This window comes from Malurus melanocephalus, unplaced genomic scaffold (assembly GCF_030028575.1).
Source record: "Malurus melanocephalus ecotype Western Australia unplaced genomic scaffold, MMel_1.1 scaffold_277, whole genome shotgun sequence".
Lineage (NCBI taxonomy): Eukaryota > Metazoa > Chordata > Aves > Passeriformes > Maluridae > Malurus > Malurus melanocephalus.
The window spans coordinates 541,684-555,424 of record NW_026623509.1 but is presented as its reverse complement, the minus strand read 5'-3'; the positions used below and the strand labels follow the sequence as shown (position 1 = coordinate 555,424).

At 39.0% G+C, this 13,741-nt stretch overlaps 1 protein-coding gene across 1 annotated transcript in view; it reads left to right on the top strand.

Moving 5' to 3' along the window:
• The window catches only part of ZNF827 (zinc finger protein 827), a 78,543-nt gene that overhangs the window by 45,186 nt on the left and 19,616 nt on the right, over nt 1-13,741 (top strand). The window contains exon 8 of the mRNA XM_057376288.1: nt 1,135-1,238. Coding sequence (XP_057232271.1) covers nt 1,135-1,238 — 104 coding nt within the window. The remainder of the gene's footprint in view (nt 1-1,134; nt 1,239-13,741) is intronic.

Below are 13,741 nucleotides of genomic sequence, written 5' to 3'. Positions count from 1 at the left end.
AAAACTGCTGGAGGGAAAACCCAGGCAAGTGATGTCTTTTTAGACAGAAACTTTGGGTATCTGGACTGGTGAGGTCAGCTTGGTGCAGCTGGCACATATTTTGAGCATGGACTACCTGCTGGGCAACGCCTTGTGAGACCTCATAGTAGGTCCTTTATCCTGAAAACATTCTTGGATTTTGTTACTGAGTAAGAACAGGCTGCAGAAATGATCTGGCCTGCTGTCCTGCATCGTTAAAACACTATACACCAGCCTGTTAAGGATTCTCAATCTGGGAGTGATCAGATTTAAATTAATTCTCAGTTTGCTTAGAAGAAATTGATAGTWTGCATGCAGATGGAATATATTGCCTTAGAAAACAGCTTTCCAAGAAAGACTGTAATTTTCCATTTTGATTTTTTTTATGTACCTCTTACTGACATCTGTMTGTACTTCAGACAAGGAATTCTTGTTTCTGTTGTGATCTTTAACTGAGCAGAAAACAAATATTTTAAAAGAGAYGCCATTTCACTATTGAAATTAACTTTTTTTCTGCCTGTCCGTTAAAACTAAAGCAAAATATTCTTTTTGGAGTCACATAGCTGATAATTTTTGTGTTTAATAGTCTTCAGGATGCATGCATTCAATTTATGAATTGTTTCTGCTTTAAAAATCAAACTCATGGAGTAAATTTCATTCATGGAAGGCCATGTCAGAATAGAACTATTCAGCATCTTAACCTAATATTTGAAAACATCTGTTTTAAAAACAACTACTGTATGCTTCAGATTACTAAATAATTATATTTTTTACCTTTCCTGATTGTTCATTCCAGAAATGATAATAGAATACAAATTTTTGAAATGTTAATTTTAATGATCCATATTGTATTGCGATATAGCAAATCTAAGATGTTGAAGTGTAATTACAAGCCTTTTGTGAGGTCTTCAGTTTTCACTCTGAAATGCAATTTTACCAACGCATGCTGCCTCATGGTTTGCCTGTTTTTCAGCACGAATTCTTTAAGTGAAACAAGTTTTTTAACAAGRTGGTATTTCTTACAATATTAAGATGTTGGGTTCAAAATTCATACTTGCTGCTTCTTYTCTTAACTGCTGTTTTCTTTAAAAAAAGGCATCTTGTTTTTTCCTATAGCCCTTTCTTTTCTGAAGACACATTTAGACAATCACCATTCACTTCCAACTCAAGAGATCTCCTGCCTAATGAAACTCCTCTTCACGGAAGGACGTCTGCACCAGGTCAGATAACTTTTTTCATTACTTCCAGTTAATAGATATTTGGGAAATTTTCTTACTGTAAACTCCCCTACCTGACCAATGMTCTTAAAATATGGTTTGCTTTGTCAAAAGGCAACTATTTCTCCATTATAATAAGTGCTTATCATTTAGAAGAAAAAGAGAAAAGTTAAATACTTCTGGAGCATTTGCATTAATAGTCTTTAGRCTGCTATTTCCATGAACTGTGCAATAATCTGTAACAGATTAAATTTTGCAATATCAATTGAGGTGAGAGGTTTTGTGTGTGTGTGTGTATCCCACTGTGCTGATGCTGAATTACTGTCTGCTATCCCCCTGTTGATGGCCATTTCCATCTCCATCTCCTGGAGCACAGATGAAACGTTTGCAGTATGTATACCAGGCTGGCTGAGCTTGGCAATACAATTTTCCTGCCTTTAACAGTAATTTAGACCCTTTCTGGAAGGATGGGGAGTTCTTCAAATACTGAAAGGCCTCAGTACCTATGGGTGTTTTCCCACTGGTTTTTCTGAACTAGTTGACAGGCATTTTATGTCCAGATACAGCTTGGGTTATATTCTGCATTAAAATGGAAAATACAGGTGTGAAATAATACTATTCAAGGTCACACTGAACACATGCAAAAACTTGATACGTGCCTTCACTGTCCTGTTGCAAAATAACTCATTTGCCAGTTCACTGCTATCTGTTCTTAAATTAATAGCTTTGGGGTTCTAAAGGTCAGTAATTACACAGTCAKCTGTAGGGGGGGTTATTCACCTTTTCTTAGCAATCAATAAACTTTTGGGCACGTTGCTGCTAATTTTCAGCTATAGACTGTCATTTAATTTACAACTTAACAGACCCTTCATTTTTTTAAATGCTTGAATAGTCATTTGACAGCTTGTGAAGTGGCAGATGAGGGYAAGAGCTAGATGCTGTCTAAGGGTAAATATGCATAGCAAGAGGGAAAAAAAATTGTAGCATAAGGACAAGGGTCTCCAGGCTGGGCACAGACACACTTCTGCAAGGAAGCAGTGGGTTCTGTAACTCTGGGTGAGGAGAACCAGATCAGGTGTGGTGCTCTTAAGATGTAAACCAGGTTAGCACTTTCAATGCTGGCTTTTGACCTTGGCATAACATGGAGTATTCATATGCTTCGATGAGAGATGAGAATTCACAGACTCCTCAGGCAGGGCTTGATACCTCAGAGGACACGGCCTCTAGCAGCAAGACTCTTACATCATCCCAAGATACATGGATAAGAATTTTAATTCTCTCTAAGACTTCATTTAAGTGAGGCCACTAGAAGTGGGGTGGGTTTTGGTGACATGTTTGATCTTCTGCTCAAAAGATATGAAGTATCTAGTGGGTTATATCACCCTGGAGTGTTAGCATGGCTTCTGAGGAACTGGATTTTTATGTCTGGGTTTCTCCATAATCTGTTTTGTGGAACTTTGATAGTGTATTATATTCCATATTGCTGTGTGGTTATAAGACTGATATATAATAAATGAGACTTTAAGAATGCTACTTTCTGCTATATTTTTATTTTTGGAACAGCTYTCATCATTCCAAATATGTTGTTTTTTCTCAGGCTCTTAACAAATTCTTGGGCCTGAAGTGCAACTTCACAGTAGCACCAAGAATRTGATTTAAATTTTTAATCAATCACAAATATTATATCCATGTAAAGAACAGCAAAATACCCAAGGTATAGTTCCTTTTAGTTTCAGCYTTGCAAGAAGAAACAGCCTATGTAGTGCTATGGATAGCTCTGAAAACATTTTAGCCCTTCAAAGAGCAGCATTWAGGAACAGAAACAAACCATTGTGAAAGGCCTACAGAAAATGTTACAGAAAATGCTGTGGAAGTGTGTATGTGGTCTCCCACATAAAAATACTTTCACTTGAGATTTGTTTTGGGTGACTCCATCCCTGAAACTGGACAATAGGAAGTATTAAAGAACAGCATAAGAAAATGATAGGAAATTCCCAGTCCAGTGGCTCTGGTGGAACCCCACGTATTGAGTCACCTCTTTTCAAGTGAGCACCAAATGGGCTCTGCATCCCCAGACTCCTGCCAACTCTCTGTCTACGGACTTTTTGGCACCCTAGCTGCAGAGGAATTGGGAAAAGTGATAGGAACACAGGACAGTAAGATATTTCATGTGTCAAATTCAATTATTTTCTATACTAAGTAACAACATTATGCAATCTTATTAATTACCCGTCTCCATTTTAAACCCCATCATCCTTATTATTGGTATGAGGATGCTGTTTCAGAAGCTCACCCCTTTCAAGAGCTGGCACCACTCTCTAAACAGCCTGAATTTATTCACAGCAAGTTCAACTTTGGTTGTTTCACCAGTGCTGTCCTTCCACTTTGATAGTTCTTCTCCCTTGTGATGTTCACCATCTGATGTGCCATCTTACATTTTCTCTAATCCTGCCTTCATTTTGGAGGAGTAAGCCAGCCACTGTCTTTTAGTCTCTTTTAGTATGACAGGGTTTCCATTTCCWAGCCTTTTTCTGCCTCTGTTTAGGGGACATTAATTTCTGCAAATATGAGTAGTCAGAACTATATGTGCCCTTTTATAGGAGATTTTGCCACTGACTTTTTCTGCAGCCTGCAATCTTCTGTGTGCATATTGGAAATGCCTCTCCTGATTAATCACAGCCTTTGTAACCAGAACATGCTGGTGTCTCTCTTTCTAGTCAAATAGTAACATGTTTTTCTATTCCTTTATAGTTTCAAGCTGATGATTTCAGCATGCAACAGAAATTCTTGTTCCTACACTCTAGGCATACGACCTTGTAATTTGAATTGTTTCACTTGTTATTCTAGCTCTCAGGATTATTTCTTTAGTACTCTGAAATTTCTGCACATTGATACTGCTTTCATTAATGCAGTTCTGGTTTGTTTGGGTTGGTTTGTTTTTGGTCAGGTTTTTATTGAGTGTTTGTTGAAGTTATTAAATAGGATTTTTAAGTGCAATGGGTCCAAAGTTCAGTCCTTGAGACTTAAGCTTAGTGCCCCCCTCAGTGCAAACAACTTAACTTAAAAGCCAGTTTATAAGAAAATTGCAAAATTGGGTATTTAAGTGGAAGAGCACTCTCTGTAGGCCATTGAATAGAYAAGATCCCCAAGGAGCATGAAATAAGTAGGAAAGAATATGAAAAGAGGTGTGAAAGCATTGCGCTGATCAGGGCATTTAGTGGAGGGGAAAATAACCCTAAATAAATAATGAAATTTTGATGGATTTGGCCTGAAAAAAGGTGGAGTATTCCTGATCAGCAGCAGTATCACAGGCAGTAGAGTTGATTCTCATATGGAAGCTTTCAAGTCGGGTATCCAAGGAAATAACAATGAAATCTCCAACAGCTGCCAGAAAGGGTCTCACCAGACCCACAGAAGCCATAGTATCTCCCTGATAATCTGTGGTGAAATCCTAATACTCTGAGAAGGGAAGACAGGAGTTTCCTAGGGTATATAGTTCAAATTCACTCATTAGATTTGGGGAATTGCTTCTCTTATTTTTAAGGTATTTTGTACATTAATAACCATAGTGTTGCACTTTCCCATATTAGTCTTAACTGTCTGCATAACTTCATTTTTACTCAAAAAGGGTAATAAAATAGTTTTGGTTTCCACATCAACCAAACACACTTTGCTCAAAAATTACCATAGTATCAAAGTCATATCTAATACAAAGTCATATCCAAAATAATTCAGTAATTTTAGCTGCCCCCTCTAAGAACAGGGCTTCTTTTAATCTAGCAAAAGGTAGGGAGAAAAAGCTAAAAATTGTATTTCAAACAGTCACTTTAAAATGTTTAAAAGGACATTTTCATCTTCTGTTTTATAAGATTCTTCTTTTGACAGAATAGTTTAGTTTTATGTCAGACTATATAGTTCAGTTCAGATCACTGGAYAAATTAAAAACTTGATCTTATGCTGCTTTCCTGACCCTTAGTCTTTAATGTGCTKTAATAGTTTTCCGCCATCTCATTGACTCATTCTGTAAATCAAACCTGCCTTCATGGAAGCCAGATAACTGATATTCACTTTTTCTTTTCTGGATGGTTCATTAATATTGGTGAAAACTCCAGCCATGGGTTTTTGGGACTATTTTTTCTCCATGTATATCTGTGTGTAAATAATAGTATTTCATTATTTTCTCTCCTRTTCACCAAGGATGTGGTATTCTCCTTCATTTGCACTGACAGTGCCAAATATTGAAACAATCCCATCTGTAGTAGATGAAATTTAAAAAAAAAAAAAAAGGTACATCTTTTAATGAGAATTTAGTACTACCTGCAACACTGTCATTTTGATGGTGGCAAATTTCACATGGCTAAAATAAAATTTTGGAACTGGAGGATATTTGTAGTTCAGGAATAGCCCTCTTTTTTTTTTTTTTTTTTAATTTTTGTCACAGCTCTATTTACTGGTTGTTGGTTTGTTTCAGTGAAATAAATCCAGTAAAGCTTCTGTGCTCCAGTACATTTTTGAAATGCATCAAAACCTCTCCTGCCATGTGTGTCCACTCTGTACTGACCTGTCAATAATGACCGGTGGTGATTATTTATTTAGGTCATTCTTTAGTATGAGTTTGCATGTGTCTTCCCACCTAATTCCTTTTTAAGAATGCCTTAAGGTCAATATACCTCTTAATGTTATAATTTTCTGTAACTCAAAGCATCTAGAAAGTAGATAGCAAGAGCTCTTTTAGCTCTTTTGGTTCAACTTGCTGACATGCTCATTCACATCTACGATCTTCTGGCAGTCTTTGTGCTTCATGCTGGTATCCTGTGCTCTGCAGCAAACTAAACTTCAGCAACCATTTACAGGAACCAGCTCTGAATTTTGAGTCATCACCTTGAGATCACTGTAAGCCCACTGCAGAAATTAAAAGACACCTTGAGGGTTTGATTTCCCTGCAGGGGACTGTTGCCTCTTCTGGAAAATGCCATTCACCCTGGAAAATGCCATTAGGCCTTAGGGGATGAAATACACAAACCCTGAAGATTTCCACTGAARTGATCAGCAAGGAAATGTTGGCATTTAAATTGCCCTTGTGTGGCTTCCCAGCYATGTACCCATGGAGTTAATTAGAATGATTCACACCTCCTTACAGTTGTTTGCTTACATCTGCCAAAAAGCCTCTAACTCCACATCGTGGCTAATCCTATTTACTGTAGGAAGGCTTTCTTCAAATGTTCAAATGTTAGAATTTGTAAATGAAAGCCCAGGCTTAAGTGCATGATTACAAGCAATTGATTTGGAATTCATTCAGGATGGCAGAACCTGTGGATTATTATTTTTGGAAGAATCATGGAATGGTTGAGGTGTGAAGTCTAGTTCCAGTCCCTTCCTCAGGGCAGAGTCATCTTGTTGCTCAAGGCTGTGTCCAGTCAGGTTCTGACTATCTCCAGGAATGGAGACTCTGGGCAATCTCTGAGCAACTTGTGCCAGTGTTTGACTTTGTTCACCATATGAAAAATGGTTTTGTTTAAATGGATTTTCTTGTATTTTAATTTGTGCCKTGCCTCCTCTCCACTGGCATTACTAAGAAGAGCCTGACTTCATCTTTTTATTCCCCTATTTCAGGTATTTATCCAGGTTGCAAACACCCCACCAAGTCACCTTTTATTCAGGCTGAGCAGTTCAAACTCTCTCAGGCTCTCCTCGTATGACAGACGCTCCATTCCCTTAATCATGTTTGCTGGACTTCAGACTTTTCTGGAAGTCTAAAAGAGTATTTCAAGATCCTGGCAGCTGTTTCTGTCCCAGTGGCAGAACAGCAATTTTTACTGCCAGTGTAATTGCAGAGGGGGAGTGCAYGTGCATGTGAATTGACTTATGTAGTGCTTTTTCCCCTCCTTGCTTTATCCCATTTCTAGTGCTTATGATCAATTATTTGCTTTCAGTTTTGGTCTGAGTTATGAGCTCTGCCCATCCAAGACATTAGATACCCCCTTCAGTTTCCTGATGATGAAAGTCCCTGACCCSTATTGGCTTCCTGTCAGGGTAGAAAAGTGAGAGTGGCACTTAATTCACYACCGAGGCATGTTCCATCAGGCCTTGGTTCTGCTGTTCATTTCTGTCTTAGTATTCCTGTGAAATGTGCTTGGTGAAAGCGCTGCTGGAAGMAGWTACCACACAGTCATTRCTCCCTGCAGGGCACAACTGTAGGTACTCCCTAAGCCATACAAAGACTGCTTCTCTTGGTCCTCAAAAGCACCCTTTTAATTTTCTTCTGGTACTTCCCTGGGAGTAAGATTCAACCAGATACTCTTCTGTGTGTGTGTGTGTGTGTGTGTGTACATGGGTGTGCATGTGTATGTTTGTGTAAAAATCTACACAGATGCATGAAAAAGGACACTGGAGAGATGTCCCTCTGACAAATCCAACCTTTCATACATGGTGGGAAAGTTCTTTTGTGATAGAGTGGCAGATTGATTTGGGTGGCTGATTTCAGTTTATCTCCAAGATGCTAATTCTTCACACAAAAAAAAAAATTCCTTGTGGGCACAAGTGACTGGTGTGAGCTCTCTGGAAGGCCAGGGCCTGGCAGCCACCGAGGTGGCTCTCTGCAGTCTGGTAGCAGGAGGCAGAGAGCTGGCAACTTGTGGAAAATGATTTTAGGAAGGTGAGATAGTTGGACTGCTGTACAAGTGGGCTGTGCTTGGCAGAGTTCTCCAAAGCAAGACAGATTTTGCAGAATTTGTTCAACATAATTCAGTGCTAAAGTGCCTGATAGCGGCTCTGGCACGTTCTCCATCTATTGCATCCTGTCTTCAGATTCCCATGACCGTGTGCCTGGGTGCAGCCTTCTCTCCCTGTGCACCCAGCTGCCTTGACAACCACTTTGCACTGCAGCCATCAAGCAGAGGCTTCCACATTTTTGGTTCATTCCATGAGATCATAACCAACGGGGTTTAACTGATTGCAGCTTTCTCTGGGTCTGCTGCCAAGCAGGTTTGCATCTTGTGCATGAGTGGTGCAGATCTGTGGTGCAGCAATAGAGGCTGTGTCCTGAGCAGCCACACAGTTTTCTTAACTAGCAGAATCCCTTTCAGAGCTGAAAATACCATTATWATGCAGAACAAATAATTTCAAATGAGCAAATGGCCTCTTGCTCAAGTGTGCACGGGGCACTCTCTGGCTCAAACAGGGCAAGTGAAATGTGCAACATGTGCATCATTGTACATATCTTCGTTTTTCTTAACAAGCAGTATTTATCAGGCAGGGAATGTGATCACACCCTTTTGAGAAACCCATGAAACTCCTGGCCAGACAAGCTAAATAGCAGGATTTGGCTCAAATTGCCGTGGGCACATGGAGTTCATTTCCTTTCCCTGTGAAGTCACTGCACTGATTATTTTGCCAGTTGTTTACAGGACCTTCAAGATGAAAGGTGTTAATTAAAACAAACAGAAAGAAGCACGTTCAGGTYCATGTTTAATGGTTGTCTTGAAAGGCACTTGACATCTATCTGAAAACTTGTGTTTCTTGTTTCATTGTGGGCTGCCTTTATGTAGGGTAAATTTTATTTCCCCTCTAATACTGTACAATGTTCTCATACAAGCAAAAATACTCTTAAAAATGTTATTTCTCTTTTATGTTTAATTCTTCTAGAACACGATCAACGTATGGTAAAGAACAGAAAAGCAAAATATTTTCACTCAGAGCAAATACCTTTTTTCATTTAGAATAAATCCAAACTAGATCACAATCATTAAACCCAGCAAACCAAAAGCTGTTAAGAAATATCATCAGTTTCAAATCCAGAGCAGAAATGGCCAAATTTAACAGTTTTACCCCACATGGGAAAATAAAGCTTAGCACTTGGATTTCTTTTATCCTTTCAAGCATGGCAGGTTTTGGCATCTCTTATTATTTTGGCAAGTCTTATTATTTAACTCATTATGATATGTTTGCTGAGTAATAGTTGCTCAAGAGCATGTGATTTTTTAAAAAGTAAAATAGTTGTTGCCATAAATATTCTTAACTAGATAACACAAGTGGAGGTCAAATTTGAGAAGGGTTTTCTGAGCACCTACATTAATCCAAARTACTCAGTGAGAAATGTGGGACTTGGTCTACCATGTATTCTGGGAAGTGCATTTGGGACAACACAGGGCTGCCCAGCAAGYTCTTGGGAGCTGTTTTTTGATGCAGGTGACAGAAGCTTGGGGAAAGAATGACTAGAAAGTGGTAAAGTGTTGGTTTTGGGAAAGGAAGAAGGGAAAACAGCAAAATAACACCTGGTGRCTTCAGGAAGGACAAGTGTAACCAGCTTTGGATGGTATGGAAAGAAGTCTACCAATAGTTAATGACCTCTGAGGTTGAGTGAGGCTTTTCRTGTTGTCACCCTCAATATGCCCATAATAAGAAGGGAAACTCAGGGCAGGTACAACTTTAAGTGGTGAAGTGCAGCTGTGAAACCCCAGGGACCATGTGGGGTTCTGCAAGAGGCTGTGCTTGCTCCAGCATTCATCAGTCCTATAATTGACATTGTGAATGATGGAGAAAGGATGTTTATTAAGTGTCAGGGTGACACCTTGCAAGGAAATGCCATAAGCACTTGGGAGGACAGAACAAGAGTTCAGTCTTACCTTGAAGAATTAAGAAACAGGCTGAACAATAACAGCCAGTGCAGTGAGATCAATGTTCTGTGCCTGAGGGAATGCTGAGTGCCACGAAGAAAGGGGAGRGATGAATGCCCAGGCAGTGCAGCTTAAGGCAGGGATCTTGATTAGAGTTGGTCACTGTGTGTAGAGCTGGCATTGCAGAAAGGACAAACATGCAGCTGAGATGATGGAAATGCTGTCTGTAAGGCACATGTGGTAATTCTGCTCTGCAGCTGGAGCCCTGAAWTCAATTTTGGGCTCTGGAATCCAAGAACCATGTGGAGGAGACACTGGTGGTCAGAGATTTAGAACACAGGAGCTGTGGATGAAGGTTGAAGTATTTTACCTGTTTATTTAGTCTGGAGAAGAAAAAAAGGGAAGATAGGATAATGGCATTCAGATATGTAAAATGACAGCTTTGAGAGGAAAATAATAGACCTTGCCTGTGTTCATGTGAGCAGAATAAGRAATAACAGGCTTAAATGACAGCAGAGGAGATTGAAGTTATACACCAAGTAAAACTTTCTAGCACTGGAGTGTTTTTGCACAAGCACAACTGTCAGATGAGGCTGAGAAGCCCCTGTCACAGGAGGGTTAAAAAAAAAAAAAAAAAAAAAAAAAAAAAAAAAAAAAAAAAAAAAAAAAAAAACCAGTAAGAAAAGCCCCTGTTGGGACTGATGGGTAAGTTTGGTGAGTGGCTGATGTGTCTCTGGGTGAGGGAGAGACAAGCTGGCCTCCTGGGGTCCCTTCCAGCTCTCATTCTGGGATATAAATTCAGTAGCAAAGCTATAGGGGTGATTGAACAACCTCCTGAAAGAGATTTGATAGATGAGGCATTTGGCTTATAGATACTCATCATGCTGAGGTTTGGAATCTGCATCTTATTCAAACCTATCTCCACTTTCATATCCTCTTTTGTCTTTTCTAATATCAGCATCTTTTGTAAATGTAAACATCAGCACTGAGTCAGATTGTTTCCTGAAGATGAAACTTTTGCAAATACAAGCTCAACATGAAATAGAAAGACAGGTTTTTAAATTACTTTTCTAGCTCTGCAAAAGGAATTGGAACACATCACTCCTGACATTTCTTTTTAGARTTACCTTGGGACTCTCCAGTCCTCACCTATCTTACCTTGTACAAATTTGTCTTTTTTAATATTTGCCTGCCTGAGTAAATTAAATGCAAAATTCATCAGCAATTTTGACAGATGGATAGATGGACAAAAAGACTGTTGTTTAAAAATCATCTAAGCAAAGCTAGGACAAGTTTGGGGTTTTTTTTCTTCTACATTATGGTTTCCATGAGAGTACAAATTTGTCCTAATTTGTTGCTGGCTGTTTTAGTTGAGTTTGAGGCAGTCGTGGTGCTCATTGGTGCCCTGCAAATGCACCCTGAGCAGAAGGCAGAAGGGAGAATTATGTAGAAGGAGAGGATSGTTTACAGGTAGGTGTGCTAGTGATAGGAGAAAGAGTGAGGAGAGATGTGAATATCTTAAAAAGAGTGACTTAAAGGCCTCAAGRAAATGGCAGATTCAGTGATTTTCTCTTGGGGAATCTGCAATAAAAGCGGCAAAAAATATTTCCTTTCCAGCAGCAATCACAAGCACCTTGGGAAAGGGGGTCTGGCCAAATGTTTGTAGTTACTTGTTCATCCAGTGTTGATTATTTTGTGTTAATTCAGTCAGCTAAGGGATTCAGCCTGCGTTTGGGGCTTTATTTTGCACTCCCCCWCTGAGGTTTCTGGTCATCAGCTTCTTCTTCTACAGGAGATTTTGCTTCACTCAAAAGCAGGCAGAAAGCTGAAAAGAAAAATATAATCTAAAGACCAATTTGTCTTTATTTTTATTTGAATACTGGATGGGAACTACTGGTGTTAGCCTTTGCAAAGTGCCCTAAGTGTGTTTACTATTTTCTCTTTAGGAAATAAAAGCCTCTATTTCCCGTGGACTTGCAAGCAGAAATTGTCACATTGACAGAAACAAAAGAAAAAAAGGAGAATTTGTACATGCCCCAAAATAATCCTAATATGTGCACAAGTGTTTGAGTGATCTTAAGAAGGGTTTCTTGGAAGTGTGCATTGAGCAGAATTGTAGGAAAGAAATTAAAAGATAGAAACCTCTTGGCATAATGGAAATKAATTAATTTTGGTTTAAAAATAGCAATAGGAGCAAATTATACTTGCATAAGTTCATATGAACTCGGTGTTGTRGCACCCAAAATTAGTGCCACAAGCAGAGTAAATGCTTGAAAAAATGTGAGGGCCACCTGCTTGGGAATGAGTGAGAGGAAACTTAAAGAAGTTCATGATGGCACATCTTACTGTTGTCATGAAGRTATTTTCTGAAGCAAATAAAATAAAATATATTATGCAAAGATAAGAGAGCACATTACCAGGTTTTTCTCCAACAATCAGTGCAGAATTTAAATTTAGCTGTCATTTCTAAAAAAGGAAAAAAAAGGTGGCAATTGTGATAGAGCCCTTTGCTACTGAAAGGTTCGGTTGTTCTTGGCCAACAATGATCAGGTAAAACTTTTAAAAATGCTTTGGGGGAGTGGATTTTCTGGTGCTTCCTTTGCCTTTCTTGCAATGTCTCAACACCCTCAATGAGAAAAAAAAAAMMAAAMMAMMWTTTCYCTCTGGGCCATATTGCATTACCTCATCTGCAGTGATGAAACCAAGCTGATTTTTCCTGTGATAACTGGGAACGGTGGAGGAGCTCCTGGAGCCAATGCAGTGAGGTAAAGGGACTCTTCCATGCTACTTCTTGGCCAGTAGAAGTAGCTTCCAGAAGCCTTCCCAGCTTGGGGAAGGCCTTATTTTGCATCTGTTGGGAATTTTACATTGTTCTATTCTTTCTTGTTAGGTAAGCACTGCAATTACCACCAGCCAGTCCTGTTTATGCTTTMTGCTAAAGCAGTACAGTGAGTAATACAGGCTGGGGGAAATAGAGGCTGTTGTCCAGGACTACCCTCAAATTGATGCCATAATGTACATGTTGTAAAAAAAAATTTCAAGAAATGGCTGCAACATTTTTGTGGTTTTGGGGTTCCTTAAAAATCTTCAACTTCAGCCACCTTGCACAGAATTTACATAAACTGTATTTTTTTTTCTCTCTGCTTGATTGTTTCTTAAGTTTTGAGCTTAATGCAGAGAACAAAAGCAAATCTCAGAGCTTTATAATGCAGATGAAGGTTATCACAAGGTAGCTCATGGCTTGCTCACAAGTCTTCTATTGTAAAAGTGAAGTGAAAATAGGTGTGAGTTTTGATGCAAAGGTGGAAGGTGGGCAGKAGCTTTGTGTTTCACAGTCAGTGTTGTCCTGACCTTGTCTTTGTCCTTTCTCACCCTGCTTCTGACTGTCCATTTTTGAGCAATGGGCTCAGTCTCAGCAATGAGGGGGCTTCACTTCTTTTTTTTCCATGTTTCTCTATGGAGTCAGCTTTAAATTCATCTTTTACCTGTTTTTATTCTTTTCCCAAACCCTGACATCTTTATTGTTTCTCAGTGACCTTTTCAAGTGTTGCTGTCTGTTGTTTGCACTTGGAATACTTTTGTRCACAGTATTCATGTTTCTTCTGGTGGGTTATGCAAACACTTCATTGAAGTATTTCCAACTTTGATGGTTGCTGTTTTCAGAAAGAGCAGCTTAAATACTGTGCTACTGATACATAAAATCACTTGAGTTCTACTTTCTTCCATACCAGGGATTTTAAACTATTGTAATTTTACTACTTTTTACCACACTCCATAGAAATGCTAAACATCTGCAAAGCCTTTGAGGAAAAAAAATAAGATCATTAATTGGTTAAGTTTTTTATTTGGAGACTTTTTCCGCTTCCTCTGTGCATTTGTTCTGTCATTCAG